The 26,468-nt window shown below is 40.1% G+C and overlaps 1 protein-coding gene across 1 annotated transcript in view; it reads left to right on the top strand.

Annotated features, from left to right (window-relative positions):
* Positions 1 to 26,468, top strand: part of LOC131946709 (transcription factor AP-2-beta) — a 121,311-nt gene that overhangs the window by 73,851 nt on the left and 20,992 nt on the right. The window contains exons 4-5 of the mRNA XM_059307623.1: positions 18,277 to 18,337; positions 21,044 to 21,248. Of these exons, the coding sequence (XP_059163606.1) occupies positions 18,277 to 18,337; positions 21,044 to 21,248 (266 nt within the window). The remainder of the gene's footprint in view (positions 1 to 18,276; positions 18,338 to 21,043; positions 21,249 to 26,468) is intronic.

Raw genomic sequence — 26,468 nt, 5'->3', positions numbered from 1 at the left:
TGCGCCAAGCAAGTGTATTGAGGCGACAGACTAAATTAACTATAAGACTGGGTATCATTACAATGATAATAACAGCTGCATAAGCAGGGTAGTTGTTCTATAAATAACGTTTTAGTGGGTTAACTAATCATGTATTGTGTGCACGTTTTAAAGCGAGTAAAACCCAGTGCCAATAAAACATGCTCGTGTTTTTGTGTTGACGTGTGACAGGCAACACACGTTTTAAAGACGCCACTAGTGAATTGTGTTTGTGTGCAGTGTGTTCTATCTAGACATTGTATAGTTCGTTAAGGTTATCTGTCTGGTTTAGGTATTGTTTGTAGCAGATTCTCAATGTATGTGTGGTCTTATTAATGATAGGCTTAGAGTATGCATAGATATGTAAAATACTTGTTTAGACTGCCATAACAGTCATAGTATGTGCTCTAGTTAAGACCCTCACTGTATGTTCTAATTAATTCTGCAAGTATACATGACACATAGAGCGAGCTTCGGGCCACTAACTTGGGTACGTTTTAGCGGTGGCCGGAAAGAACCACAACGGAAAAAAGCGCAACGGAAAAAAGCGCAAAACAAAAAGCGCAACGGAAAAAAGCGCACACGGAAAAAAGCGCAAAGAGAAAAAAGCGCACACAGAAAAAAGCGCAAAGAGAAAAAAGCGCAAACAGAAAAAAGCGCAAAGAGAAAAAAGCGCACACAGAAAAAAGCGCAAAGAGAAAAAAACGCAAACGGAAAAAAGCGCAAAGAGAAAAAAGAGCACACGGAAAAAAGCGCAAAGAGAAAAAAGCGCACACAGAAAAAAGCGCAAACAGAAAAAAGCGCACACAGAAAAAAGCGCAAACAGAAAAAAGCGCAAACGGAAAAAAGCGCAAAGAGAAAAAAGCGCAAACGGAAAAAAGCGCAAAGAGAAAAAAGCGCACACGGAAAAAAGCGCAAACGGAAAAAAGCGCAAACGGAAAAAAGCGCAAACGGAAAAAAGCGCACACAGAAAAAAGCGCGCACGGAAAAAAGGGCAAACAGAAAAAAAGCGCAAACAGAAAAATTCGCAACCAGAAAAACAACGAAAAATGTGCAAAAGAGAAGTTTAGCACAAAGACCATATAGACTAGATGACACATTTATACATGACTGTTAGGGCTGCTGTGAGAGTGTCGTGTTTGATCACGTGATCTACTACCATTTAAAGCGTACCACTACCATGTGCATTTCTATCACCATGATACAGGCGATAATCGCTTTACACAATGCCTATTATTTTCTTGGTCAATAATTATTCAACTACTATTCTCGTATAAATAAACATAAAACTATCGACATTACACGAAGTATCTTTCACATTTTCCCTAGTCCGAACTACCTAGCTTGCATACCATAACAACCCGTTCCTATGGCAAAACTTCACTCTCTTTCATCCGCGTCATCAAACATGCATTCGTCATATCTCTCGTAACAACATTCATTCGCACCACAATAACAATTATGTATTTAATATTTTTTTCACATCATGACGCACCTACCTACCTACCTACTACCCACCTACCCACCTACACACTTACCTATCTACCCACCTTCCCACCTACCTACCTACCTACCTACCCGCCTACCACTTACCCACCTACCCACATACCCACCTACCCGCCTATCCACTTACCCACCTACCCACCAAAAACGTATCGGCGAAGTTCGTAAGTTTCGTAAACTGTACTAGACATCTTTTTTTTAAAATGAAAATTCAATGACATCATTGACATATGTTACAAATATGTTACATTTTGCGACAACCTTAATTAGTGCGTTGGGCTTGTATGAAAACTCACTTCGAGCTAACTCAATTACATGCTATTTATTTTAACATTACACGGTAAGCGTCAGCCAACTGTTGTGATGTGAGGTGAGGACAGGTTCGACAATTAACCAACACGAAAGTACGAAAGAGACATAGACTGCCTATTAGAAAATGGACCCCTTAACTTTCCTAACCCCACAATTTATTATACCTTACCTATCCTCTAAATTTCCTGCGCTAAATGTCACTTCCCTCCCAATCGTTCCTATTCTACAGAATTGTGTGTACTATTTATTTACATTCTTTAATCTCAATATAACTAAAATAGACTTTTGTTTGAAGGGTAGTGAAAACATGTAAACAAAAGGGACGCTACTCTAAAGCTATGCGAATACTTATTTGCAGTGGCGTAGGCAGGGGGGGGGGGGGGGGGGTTAGGGGGGGGTCATAACCCCCCCATAGACCCCTCGGTATATATATATATATATATATATATATATATATATATATATATATATATATATATATATATATATATATATAGTTCGGACTAGGGAAAATGTGAAAGATACTTCGTGTAATGTCGATAGTTTTATGTTTATTTATACGAGAATAGTAGTTGAATAATTATTGACCAAGAAAATAATAGGCATTGTGTAAAGCGATTATCGCCTGTATCATGGTGATAGAAATGCACATGGTAGTGGTACGCTTTAAATGGTAGTAGATCACGTGATCAAACACGACACTCTCACAGCAGCCCTAACAGTCATGTATAAATGTGTCATCTAGTCCATATGGTCTTTGTGCTAAATTTCTCTTTTGCACATTTTTCGTTGTGTTTTTCTGGTTGCGAATTTTTCTGTTTGCGCTTTTTTTCTGTTTGCGCTTTTTTCCGTGTGTGCTTTTTTTCTGTTTGCGCTTTTTTCCGTGTGTGCTTTTTTCCGTTTGCGCTTTTTTCCGTTTGCGCTTTTTTCCGTGTGCGCTTTTTTCTCTTTGCGCTTTTTTCCGTTTGCGTTTTTTTCTCTTTGCGCTTTTTTCTGTGTGCGCTTTTTTCTCTTTGCGCTTTTTTCTGTTTGCGCTTTTTTCTCTTTGCGTTTTTTTCTGTGTGCGCTTTTTTCTCTTTGCGCTTTTTTCTGTGTGCGCTTTTTTCTCTTTGCGCTTTTTTCTGTTTGCGCTTTTTTCTCTTTGCGCTTTTTTCTGTGTGCGCTTTTTTCTCTTTGCGCTTTTTTCCGTGTGCGCTTTTTTTCCGTTGCGCTTTTTGTTTTGCGCTTTTTTCCGTTGCGCTTTTTTCCGTTGCGGTTCTTTCTGGGAACCGTTTTAGCATAGGTCACAATAGACCCCAATGTGTGTTCTAGTCAACACCATCTATGTGTTTTCTAGTCACCCCCCCCCCCCCCCCCCGATATGTTCTAGCGTCAACCCCCTATGTATACGCCCTAGGTAGAACCAACCAAAGACCCCCCATGTGTGTTCTAGCCTCAACCCCCTTAATGTGTTCTAGTCAACCCCCCTCCCCTCCCCGATGTGTTCTAGTCACCCCCCTCCTCGATGTGTTCTAGCGTCAACCCCCCCCCCCCCCCCCCTATGTATACACGACCTAGGTAGAACCAGCCCCAGACCCCTTATGTAAGAGCCGGCGAGTATCATAAAGAACATTAAACCCCCTCACAAAGAGCGGCGTTTAATCCTCGAGCGAGGCTCGGACCGCTGTGATGTAGCGATATGGCTGTCACCTGTTTATGATGGATGACAGAGTACAGTGTCAGCCCGGCGCTAGACGGGGTCCGTACAGCAATCATTAGACCCCCCCCCCCCCACACCCCCTCTACACATATACATCCTCCACACACAAGAGGTTTTAAATCTTAATGCATGTAAAGCCCGAGTCTTACTGTACTTTTTTTGTTTGAAATACAACGCGTAAACTCATTAACATATATTTAAAACATAATATAAAATGTTTTATTTGGTTTTTAGCAAGCCTTGAGGCCATCAGAGGCGTGTACAACACAGGTTGGGAAGGGGTGCTTTGTGTTGATTATAACATTACTCTGGGTCTAAGATATTGAAACTAAAATGATATATTTGAGATATGTGTCTCCTTGAAATAACTTTAATCTGAGAGTTACGGTTATGTACTGAAGCTTTAAGTCAGAAAGCAACCTAATATGGCCGTAGCTAAATGAAAATTATCTGTGACAATTATTGTTTCACGAGGTAGCTCAAATTTTCTATTAAGTTTATCATTTTTAAGGAAATAAATACTGCAAGTAAAGAATTTCTATGTAATAAAAACTAACTTTTTAATAGAAAACATCCTTGTAGTTTCTTGCTGTGTTCAAGGTTTTAAACAGACAATATTCGGCATGTTATTTCCTGCCATGTAGTTTATATTTGTGTTTAGCAAACTTAATTATTTCTTTAAAGTTAAAGGACACATTTAATAATAATAATTTGCTAACGGCAGAAACATTTTTCAGCTGTAGGCCTATACCTTTAACATTTCACATTATTTATGTAGTTAATCATCGATTAATGTATCATTTTAAAAATAACAATTACATATCACAAAATTAATGGCTATGTATATGGATATAAAAACAATTGATATATAAATTTAATTTGTACTAAAGGCAATTATCTTTAATTACTAAATTCGGTAATTAATTTATTTCAAATTGACAACTATTAGCAGCCTGATGTGAAGCGCCTGTTATTTTAGCGCGAGTAAAAGACATCAAGCTCTGTAGTGTATAAAAACTGTGATATTTAGATCTTTTTTATCACTTTCTGAAATTCGTTGTTTGTTGTGCTTTAAGGATGATTGATTTCCTGACGCTTTCAATCGTATTTGTGGATCAAAATAATTACCCGTGATCAAAATAAAACAAATCTGGTATCATTATATTGTAGCATGGAACAAATACATTGAACCCTAATATTTTCGGAATGATTGAATAAAATTAGGCCGAAAGTAAAAATGTTTTTTAAACAGTTAAAAAAATTAACAATGTTTTAAACCGTGAATGGATGGTTTATTTTTATTGTTCTAACGCGGATAAGAGATTGATTATTGCGTTTTCAATCTTTTTTTTGTTTTCATCAGATAGTTTAAACTGCAATCTAATTTTAATTATTGACAAACATTAATTGCATCTTCTTTAAAAGCTATCCCATGTTAAATGATATTAAGTAAACGGTTATTTTTATGTTATGTTTAGCTTTCTAATTTTAGACTTGTAATAAACAATTTAGACTTCTCACCTTAGTAAAGATGTGTTATGTAATAAGGGAATTATGTTAAGCTGTTTATTTTCTGTTTAGTTTATATATCAATATAACAGTTCACATCTGTTTATTTGAAAAAAAAACCCACCTGTTTTTTATTTAGAAATTCATATATTAATGAAAGCGAATGTCAAAACCAAATAAAACGACTTAATTAATCTTACTTAAAAAAAAATGAACTAAAAATATTTTTTACGGCTTATAATATACGATATAACATTATATTAATAAATGAAAGGCAAATAAAACTACTTAATTTGACTGCACTGTTGACATATAAAAAATAAGGGTAATTACAAGGAAACACCCTGGGGTGAAGATTTTAATCTGCAACAATAATTTCTAAAAATAAAACGGACTTTTATCTCTGTGTAAAGTTCGGTGTTAAGCTAATATTGTTACAGCAGCACTCACAACTTTAAAAAAAAAAATCTATTTAAAAAACTTTCATTACATTTTTAATCTGATATTGTAAAGTTATGAAAAGTATTATTATAACCGACATAAATAGATTTGAATTTAATTTCTACAATGCATATAGATGCACACTTTTCTAATTAATTGTTACGATTACATTAATATGTTTTTAACTTTCATTAATTTTCTAATATAATATTGTAAACTTGTCATACTGTATTATTAAATCTAAAATTAAAAAAAAATAATTTCTACAATTCTTACAGTAACACGCTCATCTAATTAACTATCACAATTAAATTAACAAAATGGGCTGACCAAAAGAATTAAGAACACACACTTTCGTCCAGACAGTCGTCTGCAAGTTCTGGACCTCCGTTGTTTGTGTATTGCCACACGATAGCCTTGATCCCCCGAGTGGTCTTAAATAAACCATATCATTCCACCCCTTTTTTCGTCGTCCCATCGTCAGAAACAAAAACACTACAAGCGCTCCTGCACCCCCAGCATACGCCCTACCGCCGTGGTCTGTCCAGCGGCCCCTTCATCTAGCGGCGGTCTGCCTACGGCCCGCAAGCCAGAGGCGTTCAGAAAGGGTATCTTGTTTATCAAAACAGACCAGTACAGATAAAATAAACAAGGAAAACTAGATTCGTTTTTAGATTTTAAAGGTGACGTTCTTATGTATGATACTCACATAAATAATATCGTAAAGTTCAAACTGATGTTTACGAATCTGTTTTGTTCGCAAAAATATTCTCGGTTGAACTTTTTGTTCTTTGTGAAAAGATACAACTTTAATACAATGTAAATAATTTTCCATTGCATTATTTATGACAGAATTTTACAGTTTTGTTTACATTTTAATGATTTCTTTTGTATAGTTCTTTTGACACATTACGGTATGCTACATATTTCAAGATCTAAACACTCTATTTGTTCGAAATTTAAAAAAAAAGTTCTGTTCATTGAATTATTTATGATCGGCATCTCTCTACCGTTAAAAAGTAAATTCATCAATTATTTTACCTTCGAATATTTTAAATTATTGATTAATTTCCTCTAAGATTTCAACACGTTAGAACTCTGAGCACTGCCCCGATTGCAATCAATAACACAATGCTACATAGACGCTGCTTCTTACTGTGTAAACATACTTTTCTTCACATGAATATTTGATAAAGATTTTGACCAACAAAAAAAGATCGTAAAAAGTCTGGCTAACGTGAGGAATGTTGACCCATTTATCATTGGCGTGCTCATCGATTTAGCCGCCTGCCCAACGGCCCCAGTCCTGCAACTGCTCCCATCAACAATTTCCACCAATCAACCAAGGGACCGCTACAGATTAGGTCGCACGTAGTATTTGTTTTTAAAGGGGAAAAAGTACAAAATCATTGGGATTTATACATTAGAATGACCGTTGCGCAAAGCAAAAAGTTTAAAAAAAAAAAGCTTCACATATATAATGGACTTAAATGTGAAGAGTGATAGCATATTTAACAGCTAATATTCGCAGATGCAAAAAAAAAAAAAAAATAATAATAAAAAATAAAAATAGCCACAAATAAAAATGTTGTTAACACTCTTACTTACTTAGATTTGAAGAGCGATAAGACATTTAAAAGCTAATAACCGCAGATGCAAAAAAAAAAAAAAAAAAAAAAAAAAAAAAAAAAAATGAAAAATAAAAAAAAAATTAAGAAAAATTAAATAAATAAAACTATTCCAATATAGTGGATTTTATTACAATTTATATTTACGACATAAAAAAACCACTTTAGATTTGCCTTTGATTGACTGATGTTAATGTTCCCCAATGTATCACTTGCTGAAAAAACTAAAGATTTATAAATCAGATTTTAAAAATTGATATCAAGTTAAAACAAAAGTATCGAACCCTTACAGCGCCGCTATTGTGAATTGCGTCTACACCGCCGCTTAAAGCGTTTAACCGTACCCCCCCCCCCCCCCCCCATTTAAAACTATACGTACTGTTTGTGAGGCCGGTCTTTCTGCTAGCGTGGTGTTTGTTTAGTTGCGGCCTGGCACCGTCCATCAGGACCTAACTGCTCAGCGGGAAACTGATGAGTTCTATTTAGCTTCATCACCCCCCACCCCCCACATACACCCCTCCCTTCTTTAGTTCGATCCGCTGTAAATCCCCACCATACTAAACTTTGATTGTTGTTGAGTGGTACAGAGAACGATCAGCGTGAGTGCGCACAGGTCAGTCGCCACGTTACCGCGTGCACACAATCCTTTTGTCGTGTAGACTACCACACGGATAAGATTGTTTCAACTCCATCGAGCCTGATATGCACAGTTACCTTGTATTTCAAACCCACTTACGCGAAAGCGTAGATATACAAAGATAAATTCTAACACAAAAAAACCTATTCTCACAAAAAAGAATTGTTAAAATAGTAATAAAAGCCGAATTTATATATATTTAATTTTGTATGATTTGTATCCTAGACAGCGGACTTGTATTTAATTTTTTCAAAGAGTTCAAATTTGTTTTAATTCAATTTGAAATATGTCAAAATGGACCTTTTTGGATAAAGATAACAATGTAGACTTAAAAACAATAGTCGAAGAAATAAATTGGCGAGAAATTTGATTTTTTAACAAGTTTTCAGCAGTTATCTCCACCTGTAGTTAAAATTCATTAAAGGGCTTTTTTCTTGTTGACCTTTTTTTCCCGACCGGCGCTTTGGGTTGCTGTGACATGTGCAGAGGTCAAGAGGCAGAGATTGAAGGCCAGGGGTCACCGAGGGCGGGGCTGAAGAGTCCGATGCACGGCCTAATCGAGATGACCTTTCACCGGCAATTCAGGCCCCACCGCTGGCGTACCTTTGTAGTTGTGGGGCCAACTGTTACGCCTCGACCCCCCCCCCCCCCCCCCCCCCTTCCCATCCATTCGCCCCTGTTCGTTTCCCCATTTCCGCATCCTCTGTTGTCTAGTAAAGAGAGAGAGCAAACGTAAGAAAATACTACAGTAATCAAGATTTAGATGAAGTATATCAAATTTCAACTTTTATTGAAGACTATTGAAATTACTTAAAGGTCAAACCTATTCAAAAACATGTTCGAAAAATATGCATGTCTATATTTCTTTATAACTATAATCTAGTTATATTTGAATCGTTGGCCTCCGCTATAAAATAAACAAGAAGAAAAAAATCAAATTAAATTTGATCTAGAAAAATTTCCGTATATTTCAATCAAATGGATTTATTTAGAGCTTTAAATAACTCTGGTCTTAATATGTTAAATAAACTCTTTGGCTTCATATTAGCTTGGTTTAAAAATATTTCCGTATACATCAAACAAAATGTATTAATTTGTTGTTTTAAATAGCTAATCAAAATATGTGGAATAAACTCTTTGGCATCATACACCGTCCCTTGTACAAGATAACCTTTACTTGCGACAACAAGTAGCCAGCTAAAAGTTGAATCGATGCTGAACCTCTCACGGAACCTCGCGGTTTCTCACGTTTTCTCGCGTATCACCAACCCCCTTTTCAAGTGCCGCTCCAACCGTAGAGTGAGTACATATTGAGTGTGTCACCGCCTGGCTCAAATGAGTATTCACTCCCACTCTCCCATAACATTCTCCCATAGCTTTCTCCCATAGCATTCTCTCTTAGCATTCTCTCATAGCATTCTCTCATAGCATTCTCCCATAGCATTCTCTCATCGCATTCTCTCATAGCATTCTCTCATAAAATTCTCCCAAATCATTACCTCTTTCGCTCATTTTTTTCTTGCCTCCCAACTTCACATTCCACCTCCCTCTCCAATAAATGTTCTTTTCACCTCCCTCTCCACTAAACATTCATTCCACCTCCCTCCCCACTAAACATTCCTTCCACCTCCCTCCCAACTTAACATTCTATTCCTCCCTCAAACTTTTCATCCCCCCTCTCACCTAAACATTCCCTCCTCTCCCAAGCTTTCTATTTTTATCCTTGTGATCTCGATTAACTTGAATACGTTTGTTCCACGTTACCCGCCCTTCTGTGATCCATTCACGTATTTGATATTTAAGAACAAGCTCTAATTACATAATGTGTTCTTTAAGTTTTCCTAACGATTCGGCTAAAGTGCCGCCGTATTTGTTGGCCAATGTAGGCTAGTGCATGTTTCATTAGTAGGACAGTGTCCTCCCTTTAATTGATCGGTAGCCGCTCTGATCTTGATTAAGATTCATCGATTTAAATATTAGGCATCATCATCTAGTTGCTAGGCAAGCTCTCCTGATTATATGGGTTGTCTGTGTTTAGTTCTGTTAGGGTTGTCTGTGTTTGGGTTGCCTGTGTTTGGGTTGTGTGTGTTTGAGTGGCTGTGTTTGGGTTGTCTGTGGTTGGGTTGCCTGTGTTTGGGTTGTGTGTGTTTGGGTGGCTGTGTTTGGGTTGTCTGTGGTTGGGTTGTCTGTGGTTGGGTTGTCTGTGTTTGGGTGGCTGTGTTTGGGTTGTCTGTGGTTGGGTTGTCTGTGGTTGGGTTGTGTGTGTTTGGTTCTGTTTGGGTTGTCTGTGTTTGGTTCTGTTTGGGTTGTCTGTGGTTGGGTTGTCTGTGTTTGGGTTGTGTGTGTTTGGTTCTGTTTGGGTTGTCTGTGTTTGGTTCTGTTTGGGTTGTCTGTGGTTGGGTTGCCTGTGTTTGGGTTGTGTGTGTTTGGTTCTGTTTGGGTTGTCTGTGTTTGGTTCTGTTTGGGTTGTCTGTGGTTGGGTTGTCTGTGTTTGGGTTGTGTGTGTTTGAGTGGCTGTGTTTGGGTTGTCTGTGGTTGGGTTGCCTGTGTTTGGGTTGTGTGTGTTTGAGTGGCTGTGTTTGGGTTGTCTGTGTTTGGTTCTGTTTGGGTTGTCTGTGGTTGGGTTGCCTGTGTTTGGGTTGTCTGTGGTTGGGTTGTCTGTGTTTGGGTTGTCTGTGTTTGGTTTGTCTGTGTTTGGTTGTGTTTTGGTCTGTTAAGTCTATCTGAATCTGGGGTTTTGTCAAACTCTTCATATTGCCGATGTTAACTGCTTATATTTGACAGCAGTCAGTTCAAAACTCACGACAGACTTCACTACATACTTCTTCCTACCAGCTAGCCAGACAACACCACACACCACCTCACCCTACCAGCTAGTCAGACGACGCCACTTCACGCTTACAGACACCCCTAAATGTCCCCTAGAACCCCACATGCTAACAGCCCCCTAGTTAAAACGACCCGTCTCCATCCAGTAAACCAACAATCTGCTCTGTAAAAAGCGAAGCACCCCGAGTGGAGCCTTAATTGAGCCGAGGGACGGCTCCTTAAAGCCTTGATCCAGAAAAAAAAATGTCCCGACTCCCTGTTTTTCCCATGAAGAGAATAGCCCGTCTCCTGAAGCGGCCCTGCATGAAGCTGGGCGATAACGAGTCACAGTGCTGATAATCTGCACCCCGAAGCCGAGCTGCACAGCGAGGGTTGGTTCCTCGTCGCCCTCAACGGTCGCCGGGGTGCGGCACCGTGCTGGGGCGGGCACAATAGAGCCCAACGTTTTCAAGGGGGATCATTTTGTTCCGGGGGTTTCTTTGATCTGCGGTTCTACCCTCCAATTAGCAACTTTCCTTTATTTATTTTCTCCACACTTTGAAAATTTTTTCCCCCCACTCTTCACGACGCTGAGACTACAAAACTTGGAAGTAAATCAAGCATATCGTAACTATAGTCCCTGTGTTTTGAAATCTTCTTTAACAGTAACACAAGATCATAGATCTTGGTGCGAGTCTATTGTGGAGACACCCACATCTTTCCATGGAGAGACTCCGGTTTTGTGTGAATTTAAATAACGACACGGAACGCAGACAAATTAGGCACTATGACGCGTTGCGGCGGGTCGCGTTTGACAAAGTGACTAAAGAAAGCGTCAATTTTACGCCCGACTCACCAGCATCCCGCGTCAGTTTCTGACTCGCCCCAGCGGCCTCCCGTGGTTCCCCACCCCAGGGGCGGCGCAGCTTCCAGTTGCCGGCTTGTTTTTATTACAAAATGTGAACTTTTTTGCCCAAATGTTACGAGTAATTTTCTCATCACCCACTACCCCCCTCCCCCACACGCATTACTGAACAAAAGTTGTATACGATTACTAAAAGATAGCGGAAACAGGTTCTTTTTAAAAAAACAAACATCTTTGACTACAAATTTAGTTGACTTTAAGGATAAAAAATGTATATCCCACAAAAAACAGGGGATCAGTAAAAAATTAATTAACAAGATACTTTAATTGACACTATTTAAATAAGAACACTTAACTGAATAGCTTAGTATCCCTTATATCGTGTTTCAGTAATGTAATATACCTGACGAGGCTGTTATTTATAATTATCTGTTCATATGCTGTTCTCAACCTATATCTAAGCTGTTTCATTGCTGTCCTAAAGCTGTCCTTTAACTGTTTATGTAGCTGTTATAAGCTGGTCTATACTCTCCCAAGTTATCCCTAGGTGTAGCCATCATTACAACATCCCACAGCATCACACGACAACCAGCTTTAGAGGTCGATGATTGACTAGAAGTTCACAAACAACTCCATAGCTTTAATTATAGTAGGATTGCACGTCTCATTTGGCAGCTGGGTACCAAATAAAACTAGCGAGCTCTAATGGCATCAACCTTTGTGGCCTATACTATTATTCACTGTGCTACTATGTTGACTATACCATCAAATTTTGTCTTCCAAATTGCCAGATCTCTTTTAACAGCATGACACCAACATGATTTGAGTTTAGCTTTCAAAATCGAATCCCCTCCTCACTTTTCGTTACATATCGTCCTCTTCATCAGACCTCTCCTCTTTCTTTCATCATCCTACACTCCCCCGCCCCCACTCTATAATCCAAACGTGCTGCCACCCAACGGTCCCTAGTCACATGCCCCCCCCCCCACCCCCCACCCCCGCTCCCATTCGATAATATGATGACGATACTCCGTTCAGACCTGTGCTGCTAGAAGATTAATGACTGGACTTTGATCTTTGTTTGAGTGATGGTTTCCTGAATCCCACCCCCATCCCCACTTGCATATAACGACCGCCCCCACATATTTGTTTGCTCATTATTTAAAATAAAAATTTCGACGAACAATTGTCATCAGTGAAATATTCATCTGCTAAATAAAAATAAAAAGACTCAACCATATGTCTTTGTCATATTTTTTTTATAAAGGAAAAATAATACGTCATCGGAATTTACCTTTTTTCAATGTCTTTATTTCTGTGTTTTATACGCAGTTTGTATCCATAATTAACGTCTTTGTTTTAATACACTCTAACCATATTTTAATGCAATTAGAATTAACAACCATCGCTGAGTTGTCACAAACACAATATTTTATTTATTGGGGTTGGGGGTTTTAAGAAGCCAAACATTCAAGCAAATACCTCGATTTTTCTATCCGGGAAAAAAATGTTTTAATTTTATCATTTTTTCTGTAAACATCGGGTTCATAACTGTATCTGATATAAAATATAAAATAAGACTTTCTGAATACTTAACATTCTATATATCTTCACATTTTAATCTCTCATCTCATCACACTATCTTTCATTTAAAAACAAGCTCGCTACAAATTTCGTTGACCCCCTATGATAGAAAGGCTTTCAGAATGGGCCAGAAAAAAATGCCAAAATCCTCCTCTGGCGCTGTCAGCGGCTATTGTCCCAAATGAGGCGTGAATACAGCATGTCGTGTGGGAGGGGTGAGGGTTGGGATGGGTGAGGGTGGGGCGGAGAGTGAGGTCCTTTCGTAAACACGATCTTAATGCTGTGAGAAATTAAGTATTTTTTGTTGTTGTTGCCGCCCCCTATCTCCCCACCCTCTCTCAATTCCATACCATATCACATGTTAAATTTGATCGTATTCCCCCCATACAAACATACATTCCCACCACACACACAGCATCTTCACCACACACACAACATCACCACCAGCACACACACATCCCCATCACACACACACATCACCATCACACACACACATCACCATCACACACACATCCCCACCACACACACACATCCCCACCAAACACACAACATCCCCACCAAACACACAACATCACCATCACACACACACAACATCACCACCACACACACAACATCACCATCACACACACACAACATCACCACCACACACACATCCCCATCACACACACAACATCCCCATCCCCATCACACACACAACATCTCCACCACACACACAACATCACCACTCCTGCAGTTAGAAGACAACCCCCACTACGAACGTCTAATTCTTGATGAGTAAAAAAAATACAGAAACTTTACCACCCGGTTGTCAATTAAGTGGTTAAAATAATTACCACTAATTACTGTCTAGCTTTATGGTACGTGTTCAGCTTGTCCTTTCCTGTCAATCAAAATCCGTCCTGTTTCTATTCCCATACTACCAGTCTACTGATCCCTTTGTCCCAGTTTAATGAGCTTCTATCCCATTGTACAAATCTACTGAACATCTATCCCATTGTACAGATCTACTGAACATCTATCCCATTGTACAGATCTACTGAACATCTATCCCATAGTTCTAACATTTGAACATCTATCATTTGACCGTCGCTTATGTGGATGTGCATGTATGATTGTATATTTGTGAGCAAATATATACGTGCGTGCGTGTGTTTGTGTTAGCGTTACGATTAGTTCCTTAACCCATTAGCCACTTGACGCGGGTTTGACGCGGGTTTAACCCGCGACGGAAGCGGGCGATAACCGCGTAACGTCTTCACGCCGTGACCCCTGCCGTACTGTTTACCTCCCCTGTGGGGGTCATTCAGGTGTCAGACTCCCCTGTCACCCGCCGTGTTTACGTCAATCTACCCCCCTGCGCTACGTCCCGTTTACATTGCACCATTCAGCACGGTGCGTAGCGCGGTGTCATTGCACCGTTCAGCGGCCGCGCGAAAGCTCCGGTTGGATACAATATCTAAAATCCCCTTATCCGGAACCCGACCAAATATTTCCCACCGTCCATTTCTAAAACACGGCTTTTATTAGAACCCAAACCCGCGAAATTGGTTTAAGCAAAACATTTTTTTTTACTATCGTACGCTTGGTTTTTAAACAAATTTCCACAGCCGCTCATGTTTCTATAAATAGATAATTCGCACAAGTGACACGTAGCAATCAAACTTAAAAACTTCAACCGGGCGAGCAGAAGTATAGTTTAAAAACAGTTTTCGCCGATCAATCCTAAAGGACAGAAAAAAAAGTAAACTTTTTGCTTGAGTTATCTTTCCTGCTTTACTGCTGTATATTTCGCTGATCTCCCCTGTATGACTCGATCAATGCAACATCAAGTTAATGCGAGCTCTTTAGTGTATTATGTTTAATTTTAACAATTACTGTTATTCGAGAGTTGTCCCGCCTTCCATTATATTTTTCTTCTTTTATTGTCAGTTCTACAAAAAAAATTATGTATTCTTGCTTAATACGTCATACCAGTATTTTATTCTGTATAAATATATATTATTTGAATGAATAAATAAATAAATGTCTATATATATATATATATATATATATATATATATATATATATATATATATATATATATATATATATATATATAGGGGTGCATTTACAATTAATAATCTCCTTGTGCCTATATAACAAGTTATACCCTAATAATCATGTGGGTCAATTTCTGAAGCCAGGTCTAATTTAATATTTTTTCTTGAGCTAGCACGAGCTGCGATCTTTTCTCTCTGGGCTGCCGGTAATTTCCCCGTGTCCCCGGGTGATTGTGATACATTTGAATACATGTGCTGGTAGGTTGTGTTAGATTACACCCCCTCGGAGGTGTTGATACGGGCGCCACGCGAACACCCCCCAAAAAACGAAATTAACTCCATCCCGTGGCTCGACTGACCATCCACAGGCCAGTGTGAAACGGTTTTATGAGTCGCCGCTGTTGTCCACTCCCGTAGGGCAGGAAGTCTTTGTTTATTCTGTGAGCGTCATTTCGTGGACGTCCGCGCAGGAGCGATCCGTTCGTGTATCGTTTTGACTTTTATAAGCAGGGAGAATGCTCGTGAAAATACGTTTTCATGACAAAGACACACTGGCTTTGTTGATTTTAGACGTTATTTTTTTTTTCGGTGTGAGTCGAGATGGTGTTAAACTAGACCAATATCCCCGAGGGTTGAGTGACTGGTTCGTATTCTCCCCGACCCCCACTCCTATGTTTGATGAACTGTGTGATCGGTAGTGTCATCTCATCGCTTTGAGGTATATTTGACTTTTTTGTTTACCCCTCCCACCCACTCCCGTATCACGCCCTCCCCCGCCCTCACCTCGCACGTTCACCCTACCCCCAGCTGCCCGGGCGCGGGGTGACCAACTCGTCGAGCGGGAAAACATTCGCAGATCACTCATGGAGCAAATTTGGGCCCGGGGGCTGGCTCGGGCCAGGGGTTGTCACGGGGTTGTCACAGCTGGTTGTGTGGCGCTTCCTGCGGTGATTTATGAGCTGCAAACACCAGCCACGCGCTGGTCTCGTGCTCGCTGGGCTAGACTGTGGACATCCAGTCCAGTACAAGTACTCAGTGCTACCTGAACTATACCTAGTGCTGTTTGTAAATCTAGATAGTGCTACCTGCACTACTACACCCAGGGCTGCATGTAAATCTATGTTGTCTGTAGATAACCAGCCAATGCTACCTGTACCAAAGCCAGTGCTACCTGTACAACTTCTCAGTGCTACCTGTACCATTAGCCAGTGCTACATTTAAATATAGCTAGTGCTAAATATAAATCTATGCTGTTTGTAGATAACTAGCCAATGCTACCTGTACCAAAGCCAATGCTACCGGTACCACTAGCCCTTGCTGCACGTAAATTTAGATAGTGCTACCTGTAGAGAGCTAGCCGATGCTACCTGTACAACTTCCTGGTGGTACATGTACATAACTAGCTGGTCCTGTCTGTATAACTAGGCAGTACCAATAGCCAGTGCTACCTGTCCTAAAAGTTAATGCTACCTGCACCCTTATCCAGTGCTACCTGTACCATAAGCCAGTGCTACCTGTCATACCCAACACCATCCTCACTACTTTGACTAGCCAATTCTGTAGTCTTGAATGGGAATCACGGCCAAAAGTCAAATGACTTCAAGACAAAACAGCGAAAAGTCAAATGACTTTAAGACTTGGCAACCAAAAGTCGAATGACTTTAAGACGAAGCAACCAAAAGTCAAATCACTTAGATTTCTTCAAGACAAAAATGTTTGTGTTTATAATTCTATATACCCCACTCCTTTGTGTCACAAATTACTTTAATTGAACTGCACCATCTAATGATTGCAATATTAAGATGTAAATGACATATGTAGTGTTCATTGCTTTGATCATTCCCTCATTAATTTCTTCTTGCGTAACGAATCTTTCAATAGAGCTTTCAACAACTACAAGACTAATTGTAACTTAATTGTTTCGAATAGCTTAAATCTAAACAAAGCAACGTTCGGGTTTTCTTATAAAAATCGATGAATTTTTGGGGCATTGTTGAGCATTAAGTACAAAACAATTTAATTTCTTCTTTTTTCTTGCCTAAAGATACCAACCTTTAGTTTCGTCTTATTAAATCACGCACATAGAACAATCCAAGTGAAAGGTGCAACTTAAAGGCCAAATAACGGCTTGATTGGTCAATTGTTTTTTTTTCACGATACTGCCCCCTAAGTCAAATAAAGTCATCCCCAGGCTTTTAGCGTTGTTCTTAACATGACTGTACTTAACATGACTGTACTAGGTGACTTGTCGTGCAGGAGAGTTCCTCCCCTTGAGCAAGGTTTAGGACATATTTACAATTAAGCGACTATTAACCCCACGTTAACTTGGGCGCCAATTTTCTGAAATATAATTTCATCACCCGTACTTAAGTCGCCCCGGCGTTAAATGGTGATTATTTCCACACCCCCATCAAGGTGTGACGGCGATAGTTCTGGAAGAAAAAAAAATGTGCAAGGTGTTGTTTAACATGAGAGTATGTAACTGCAGGCGAAAAAACAAGAGCAGACAATTGCTAGCACTTGACAGACTTCAACCGCGCTGAAATTTTAGAAACAAGGAAACTGGGAACCTAAAGCACAGTGTATGAAGAACTGTTCGGGCTTTTTTTTTTTTAATAAAAAATGGTGTCGGAGGCTACGCCTGGTAGCGCTATCGACGTTTAGATTCTTTCATCAAGTAGTATGGGGCTCTAAAGGTGAGGCCGAGTGCGAGACTTGACGAGCATTGGCGAGAATTAGGATGGAGTGTTACAGTTTAATTGATTGCACCACTTACCCTCGGTGACCCACGGACGCGTTGGGTCGGAAAAAAAAAATATTCTCGCCCACGATTTTTTTAAAGTCTGCTTACAGATGTTCGTTAGTTTTGTGATTACTGATGAAGTTTTGTGGCAATAGTCGGCATCAGTTTTTAAATAATTTTTTTACAAATAATCGCGGTTTGTTATAGAACAATTTGTAAATAATACAAAATAAGATTCAATGTCCTTTTTTAAACTTTCACATCCAACTAAAACGTTCATGAATGCTGGTTCAAAGTAAAAAAAATAAAAAAAAATACCAAACTATTTCGAAACTAATCAAACTAATCAGGGATTAATAGATATACCTTATTAAGCCTTAATATATCAATTAATCCTTATTACTTTCCATTGTTTGATACAAAAAAAATGATGAACATATAAAAATAATGTTCCCAGTAATAATTTTGTTTTTGTCTTTTTCGCTTCAGCCCCAGTTGGACGATGGCAGTGGATATTTACATTCAGAACACAATTCAGTCATCAGGAAAGGTGAGTGATGTTTGGGTATATACCGAGGGAGGGGGCGGGGTTGGGGGGGTAGGGGTCAGTTACTTACATTCAGAACACAATTCAGTCATCAGGAAAGGTGGGTACCGTTTGGGCATTTAATGAGGGAGGGGGTGGGCGCGGGGGGTGGTGGTTTGGGGTGGGGTGAGGTACTTACATTCAGAACACAAGTTTAGGGGGGAGTAGGGGGGGGGGGGGCAGTTATGGTTTTGGAATCTGTATGGGTTTACTTTTAAAAATTTCTTCTACAAAACAATTTAATTTCTGTTTTATCAAATGATGAAATTATAACAGTCCAGATGAATACACGTGGATGAGGTTTCATCTCGTGGGTTTCACTGTGTAGGCCTGCTCACCTTTTAGCGACCTTTTTGGCCTAAACACACCGACACGTCTAAATAACTAACATAATATTAGCCTTATACTGTTAATATCTAAACAGATTAGTTGATGAAAATGTTAAACCAGCGTGGGATCCAGCCCCGCTAATTCACAACTCCAGACCGACTCACTATCGAATATACCCCCTGATGGGTCTTAATTCTAACCCTTATTTATTTTATTTCCTGTCGTCAAAAGGAGAAAAAAATCGTACACCTGTACGTGTTTATTATAATCTAAAGACCCCAACTTTAAATAGCTGAAATGACAGCTAGCGCTTTTCTCGCTTTTCACACCTTGAAACGTAACTCTATCCGCTAATTTTTATCCATCCGTGGATTCTTCCCCTTTGGTGGAAGCGGGCTCCCCGTGGAGGTTTTCTCCCAGCCCACACCTCCTTATTTGAGTCGCGTCCCCTTACCGTCACTACGGGTCAGGTGTTTGGGTAAATGGGGGACAATCCAACATTTTAACAAGCGCTGTTTGCCACCATTCCACCCGCGCACCTTGACAAACTAGCTGATTAAGATACGAAAGGAGAATCATTTTTTTTTTTCATAACAGTTCCCTTGTCGGAACGGTCGGTATTGTCTCCTACCCCCCCCCCCCCCCCCCCAAGTGGACTGTGGTCTCTTTAAAAGGTTCACAGGCGTATAACTTCCGGTAAATGAGACGAGACGGGGGTAACACGACCCGTGTAATGGCGGCTGGAGATTCTCGCCTCAGCTCTCGGTTCGTGAAGGAGACGAGATAGTCTTTGACACGACGCCGTATCAACTCAACTGAGAGCTTCGCGGAGACATTTCACTACAGACAAATTTCGAGAGCTTCGCGGAAATTAGGTTATGGCTATATTATTTAAATTTATATATAGGCGAGGGGATATTCTGTGATGTTTGATACAGATTAAAAAATATAAGACGAAATTATCTTACATCCATATAACATAACTGAATGGACAGCAAAATATTGGCATGAGAAACAAATTTATAAAAAATATATATTAAAGTGATAAGAATAAAGTTTTATCTTCATATATGTAGATCTATAATATATTTAATGAGCTAGATATTATTTCCCAAGAGTTTAATTACGTAACTCGTCAGTAATCCCATTAGCTAGAAGAAACGTATATAACATAGATTAAAAATGTTACTTTCTTCAATATAGATAAAAAATTGCAACTTTCTCGAACGTATGTTAAAAGTGCAACTTTCTTGAACGTAGGATAGAAATTGCAACTTTCTTAAAAGCTGACCCGACATGGTTAAGCAAACACGGAAGCGTCCGTCCCGGATAAAGAGCCGGACCCGGCTTGTTACCCTCTTGGTAAACTGAAGAAGCCTTGCCGTTTACTCTGGCCGTGTGATTGGACGCTAAGAGCCATTTTCAACGAGATAACTTCTGTCGCCTCGTGTTTTGCTCGCTGTTTTAGCCGGCTTTTTACAAGAATGGGCGCGTGTTTTTCCCCCCATCCTCGGCATCCGTAATTCTATCCCGCGATGCATCTGCAGGCCTGTAACTAGATTTTCAACAAATCGAGTTAACTTTTCCGAGGGGCGATGATGAACTGGAGAAGATTTTTTGTGCGTACGGGCCGGGGAAGTTTGTGTAAAACAAAGTGACGTTGTGTGCACGGTGTAACTGCATTAAGATTTCTGAGGCGCGCGGCGTCACCAGATACTCTGATACCGATAGGGAGTGACGCCTGATCCCACGGCACCTTGGTTGGAAGGGTTCCGGAAACCGGAAGTAGAATCTGTTTTAAACTAAAAAAAAAAGACCTGTTGTGGAATAAGACTTTAGAAATAAGGCGTTGAATGCTGTGAAAAAAAAAAAAAAAAAAAAAAAAAAAAAAAAAAAAAAAAAAAAACAAGAAAAAAAAACCAAGAAAAAAAAAACCGAACATTTAAAGATGGCGAACATTTCAAACGAGGCCAGACAAAGACAACGAACAATTGTATTCGCCGTTTCGCTGAGATGGCGACGACGAAATGAGGCGAGCTGTATGACAACGGTCTCGCGATGGCCAGTAATGACCTTGAATTAGCGCGTGCTGGCTATCTGCATGCACTCAGCGGCCGACGCCCAAACAACTTTAGCAGTCCTGATTTGCAATTCCCCATCCACGCTCCGTGTCCTATTCTTGTTCATATACTTCTGTAGCAGGATAATCCACAGGGAAATGACCTTTTCCTAGCGTCGATGCCTGAGGTTTCTGGAAATAGTCATTTCACCATTTTTTGAATACAATATTTGTGTACGTAAATCTGTATTTAAAAATAGAACTCTTGTGTATGCTTTCAGGAATCCGGCCGAAAAACGAGAACAGCAAAGATTTGATCGTGTCGTCACACATTGCGTCACCCAGTGACGTCTTCTGCTCCGTGCCGGGCCGTCTGTCTCTGCTCAGCTCCACATCCAAGTACAAGGTCACCGTAGCAGAAGTTCAGAGGCGACTCTCCCCTCCAGAATGTCTCAACGCCTCTTTGTTAGGTGGCGTGTTACGAAGGTAAATATTTGTGCCCATCCTTAATCTCTAATCCAGCGACCCCCATTGCTATTTTTCTTCCTTCTTGATTCTTATGTTATATTTCCAACACGTTTTATTATCCCCCCCCCCCATCTTCCTCTTACATTCATCCAACCCTGGTTCTACAGTCCATTAAAAGCTTTAACCCGGCTCTCTACTTCTGCTGTCTCATCCCATATCTGGTCTCCAAGCCGTCATAGGACTGTCTCTACAATACTACACCACTGCTACTTTTATCAGTAGCCCAAGCCTTTAACACACGATATCATTACAATTTAGCATAAAGCATTCTATAGCTTGCGAACTTTAACACAACCCTACACATCAACATACTTCGACCAAATCATTCTACAGCGAAGCTTAACACTGCCCTATAAACACACATCAACACACTGCCCTACACACATCAACACACTTCCATCAAAACATTCTACAGCTAAATTTAACACTGCCCTACACACATCAACACACTTCCACCAAAATATTCTACAGCTAAATTTAACACTGCCCTACACACATCAACACACTTCCACCAAAATATTCTACAGCTAAATTTAACACTGCCCTACACACATCAACACACTTCCACCAAAACATTCTGCAGCTAAATTTAACACTGCCCTACACACATCAACACACTTCCACCAAAACATTCTACAGCTAAATTTAACACTGCCCTACACACATCAACACATTGCCCTACACACATCAACACACTTCCACCAAAATATTCTACAGCTAAATTTAACACTGCCCTACACACATCAACACACTTCCACCAAAACATTCTACAGCTAAATTTAACACTGCCCTACACACATCAACACACTTCCACCAAAACATTCTACAGCTAAATTTAACACTGCCCTACACACATCAACACACTTCCATCAAAACATTCTACAGCTAAATTTAACACTGCCCTACACACATCAACACACTTCCACCAAAACATTCTACAGCTAAATTTAACACTGCCCTACACACATCAACACACTTCCACCAAAATATTCTACAGCTAAATTTAACACTGCCCTACACACATCAACACACTTCCACCAAAACATTCTACAGCTAAATTTAACACTGCCCTACACACATCAACACACTTCCACCAAAACATTCTACAGCTAAATTTAACACTGCCCTACACACATCAACACACTTCCACCAAAACATTCTACAGCTAAATTTAACACTGCCCTACACACATCAACACACTTCCACCAAAACATTCTACAGCTAAATTTAACACTGCCCTACACACATCAACACACTGCCCTACACACATCAACACACTTCCACCAAAATATTCTACAGCTAAATTTAACACTGCCCTACACACATCAACACACTGCCCTACACACATCAACACACTTCCACCAAAATATTCTACAGCTAAATTTAACACTGCCCTACACACATCAACACACTTCCACCAAAACATTCTACAGCTAAGTTTAACACTGCCCTACACACATCAACACACTTCCACCAAAACATTCTACAGCTAAATTTAACACTGCCCTACACACATCAACACACTTCCATCAAAACATTCTACAGCTAAATTTAACACTGCCCTACACACATCAACACACTTCCACCAAAACATTCTACAGCTAAATTTAACACTGCCCTACACACATCAACACACTTCCACCAAAACATTCTACAGCTAAATTTAACACTGCCCTACACACATCAACACACTGCCCTACACACATCAACACACTTCCACCAAAATATTCTACAGCTAACTTTAACACTGCCCTATCAACACACATCAACACACTGCCCTACACACATCAACACACTGCCCTACACACATCAACACACTTCAACCAAAGCATTCTACAGCTTACTATCACTGCCCTATCAACACACATCAACACACTTGAACCAAAACATTCTACAGCTAACTATCACTGCCTTACACACACACACACACATGAACACACCTCCATCGATTACATGCCAGGTATGACGCGGTAATCAATTATTTTAAACTGTTGTAACATTGGGATACGTTATAAATGGAGGCCAATTATACTGTACAAAGTTATCATTTACTACACGCCATAGGAATAAAGTATTGACATACACATACTGGCGCATACAATCCATAAAGTACTCAATACACCAATCTTCCAATCCATTACGAATCGTGTGCGGTTTGATTAAAGTTTAAAACTAAATTCAACCAAGTTTTGTAAAATAGGGTGGTAGGACAGTCTTCTGTCACGCTTATCAATCTGGAAATGTTCAAGAGCCGGTCCGGCATCCGGCAATGCCGTGTCAGGCCAACTATTTTACCACTCAACCGGGAAATACGTTGTTTTTTTTTTAAAGAGATAATCGTCGTCCTTGATCCGGCTTTGATCATCCATGCGTGACAATGTTATTTACTTGTTTCAAGCGCCAGTTGTCTACTTAGGTATTTTTTTCACGACATTTGCAGGCTAATTGGTTGGGGTTGAATGGTTAGGTAGGGGGGTGGGGGGTGGGGGTGAATGGTTAGGTAGGGGGGGGGGGTTGGCGGTGGGGAAGATTGTATGAAGAATATGGACACTTATCAACCTGCGAGTCTGTAGGCCATGTAAGACTATATTTTTTAAGCTTCTGAAAATTTCTGCATCAACCCTGCATCACGGATACACCCCTCCCTCCACTCGACACCCCAACCCAACCCTCTTCCACCCCTGCCTTTATAAACTCCCACCAGGGGCTCTGCTAAATTGCAACGTACGCCCCGCTCAACGCTCCGTTCCGTCCGCAGGTCGGGCTAATCTAGCGTAAAATTTTCATTCACCGCTAGACAAAAGTCCCCATTTGTCCCGTGTTTTCCCCCCCGTCTCTCGCTTTCTTGTCTGTCGTCAGAGTTCCTGTTTGTCTGCGAACCGGGTGGGAACATGTTCATTAAAACCGGACCGGCCATCAAGGCCTGCCCCCTAACGCCTGCCCACACAATAATTCACACCTTCCTGTGTGGAAAGGGGGGGGGGGGGTTAGGGCGGAACAAGCGCGCTTACAAACAACACTAATAATTTTAGCTAAAAAAAAAGCTATAGAAAAAAGTTTCTTTTCACACCCTGGTTCAAGCCCACCCCCCTCCCCCAGTCACCTCGCGTTATCTCCTAGAACTAACATAGAGGTGGCCTGCTGTGTGCCCCACACAACCCATTCATTGACGACCGGTGTTCAAACCTCCGTCACCTCTTTGTATCCAATCAACGCCCGGCGCCCTTGATTACAAGGCAGCAGTTTGTGCCCCCCCCCCCCCTTGTATTATTGCTCACACCAACCACCTTTCACCTTCTGTCCGTGTTCCAACCCTTGTTTTGTATTCCACACGAGTAAAGTACCATTTGGTTACCGTACATCACACAACATAAAGGAAGTAGAGTTCATCTGTATCTAGAACGTCTGCTTATGAATGAGGTGGACATAAAAATTTGACATAACTTCTAAACGTTCTTATAATTTGATCTAGCCTTAAAAAGACAAACTTAAACACATTTATTATTTACACAAAACTTACAATTAAAAAACTACTGTATAACCTCTCCATAAAAACTTTCTCCAAGAAGAGTACAAACAATAAATTTTTTATTAACTCTTTAGAGAAAGACACAACTTTAAAAAAAAATGAGATTATTATCTAAATAACAAGCTATTAAATAGAAGGTTCGCGGTGCCGGATTCAATTTTGTGAATGCTTTATGAGATGTATACGATTGTATTTACCATTACAATACGGGCACGGCGAGAAAAGATTAAAGCTCATGACAGGCCAAGCGTGTCGCCGATGATTGTGGTCAGTTAAGCATGAAATGCTTCTGTCTGCAAGACGCTCAGGGTGCTTGTATACCTGCGCCGCCCCGTGTAATCTTTAACGTGCATCTATGTGAGGCTTAGACAACAATGTATGAGGAGCTATTCAGTGGCCTTCTTAACTCTTCAGGAGGTATCCACTGTAAGAAGCTAGGGGGGGGGGGGTCGGGTCTTTTGTGGGGGTGATCATATTTTGGCAAGTATTGGAGAGGATGGGGGGTTGGAGGAATGTTCTTTATAAGACTGAATAATCTCTTCCTTAACGAAAGTTTAGCCAAAGAATTTCACCTAACTTAAACTTAAGCTTCAAGCTTCTAAAGCTTTAACCTTTGTTAATGTTTTTGTGTTGGGATGAGGTTGGGGTAGTTTATGTGTGGGGAAGGGGTGGCTTTGCAGGTCAAATTGTCATTTTATACTTCACATAACACTGATGTAATGTCGTGCATAAGAATCAATCGACATCAGGTCATTCCGCATGTTCAAGTAATGCAACTACAGCTAGATATGAAGGTCATGGGTTATACTAGGTTCCTATAGTTCGTTGCGAACATCATGAGTAATAGTGGGTTCCTATAGCTCATAGTAACAGTTATGTTTTTTTTTCTGGTTTTTCTTCCAAAAATTCTTTTCACTCAGAGGTGGGGAAGGGTTTCACAGCATTGTACAAGTACACGGTATATGATAAAAGTGGAAAGTTACACTTCTGTAACATAGGTACACTTACACGGTACAAGAGTTCACCCACCAAGTTGCAAAACAAATTTAGAACACAAATGACATTTTCATGTAATGATTTTCTGCAACATCTAGAACATTCTTACCAAATATGGTTCCAGAACTCAGTGTACCAGTAAACATGTCGCCTATCAACATCTAATAAGAACATCACCTAAGAACATCAGCTAAGAACATCACCTAACCCTACGTCCACTACCCCCCCCCCCCCCCCCCGACACATGTTTAGACAACAGCATTAACCCTTTCTTTTTAAACCTGATTTTTCCCCCTCGCCAAGCTGTCGGACTTAATAATGTAACACTGTAACACCCCCCCCCATCCCGGTCTTCCTGCTTGTTCTAATGGCATCAGGAAAAAAAAACACAATCGAAAACACCAGAAAAATTTCTTAGTTGTCCCCCCCCCCCCCCCCCCCACCTTGACCTTCTATACCAAAACACCGTCTTTAGCGCTCAAAGTATCATTTCATAATAACCCCCCGTCCTCAACTATCAAATACTTACTGCGGTAGATATCCCCTCAATAAATAATACCGTTCTTGCAATTTGCAGTGTGCAATTATTTCTACCAATACCTACCAACCACTCAAATGCATCACTTAGTGGGGAGGTAATATTGGCTTGGGCT

The sequence above is a fragment of the Physella acuta genome, unplaced genomic scaffold, assembly GCF_028476545.2.
Source record: "Physella acuta isolate Inbredline_101_S28 unplaced genomic scaffold, ASM2847654v3 ptg000567l, whole genome shotgun sequence".
NCBI lineage: Eukaryota > Metazoa > Mollusca > Gastropoda > Physidae > Physella > Physella acuta.
Note: the sequence above shows the minus strand (reverse complement) of the source record. Positions and strands in the feature narration are given on the sequence as shown.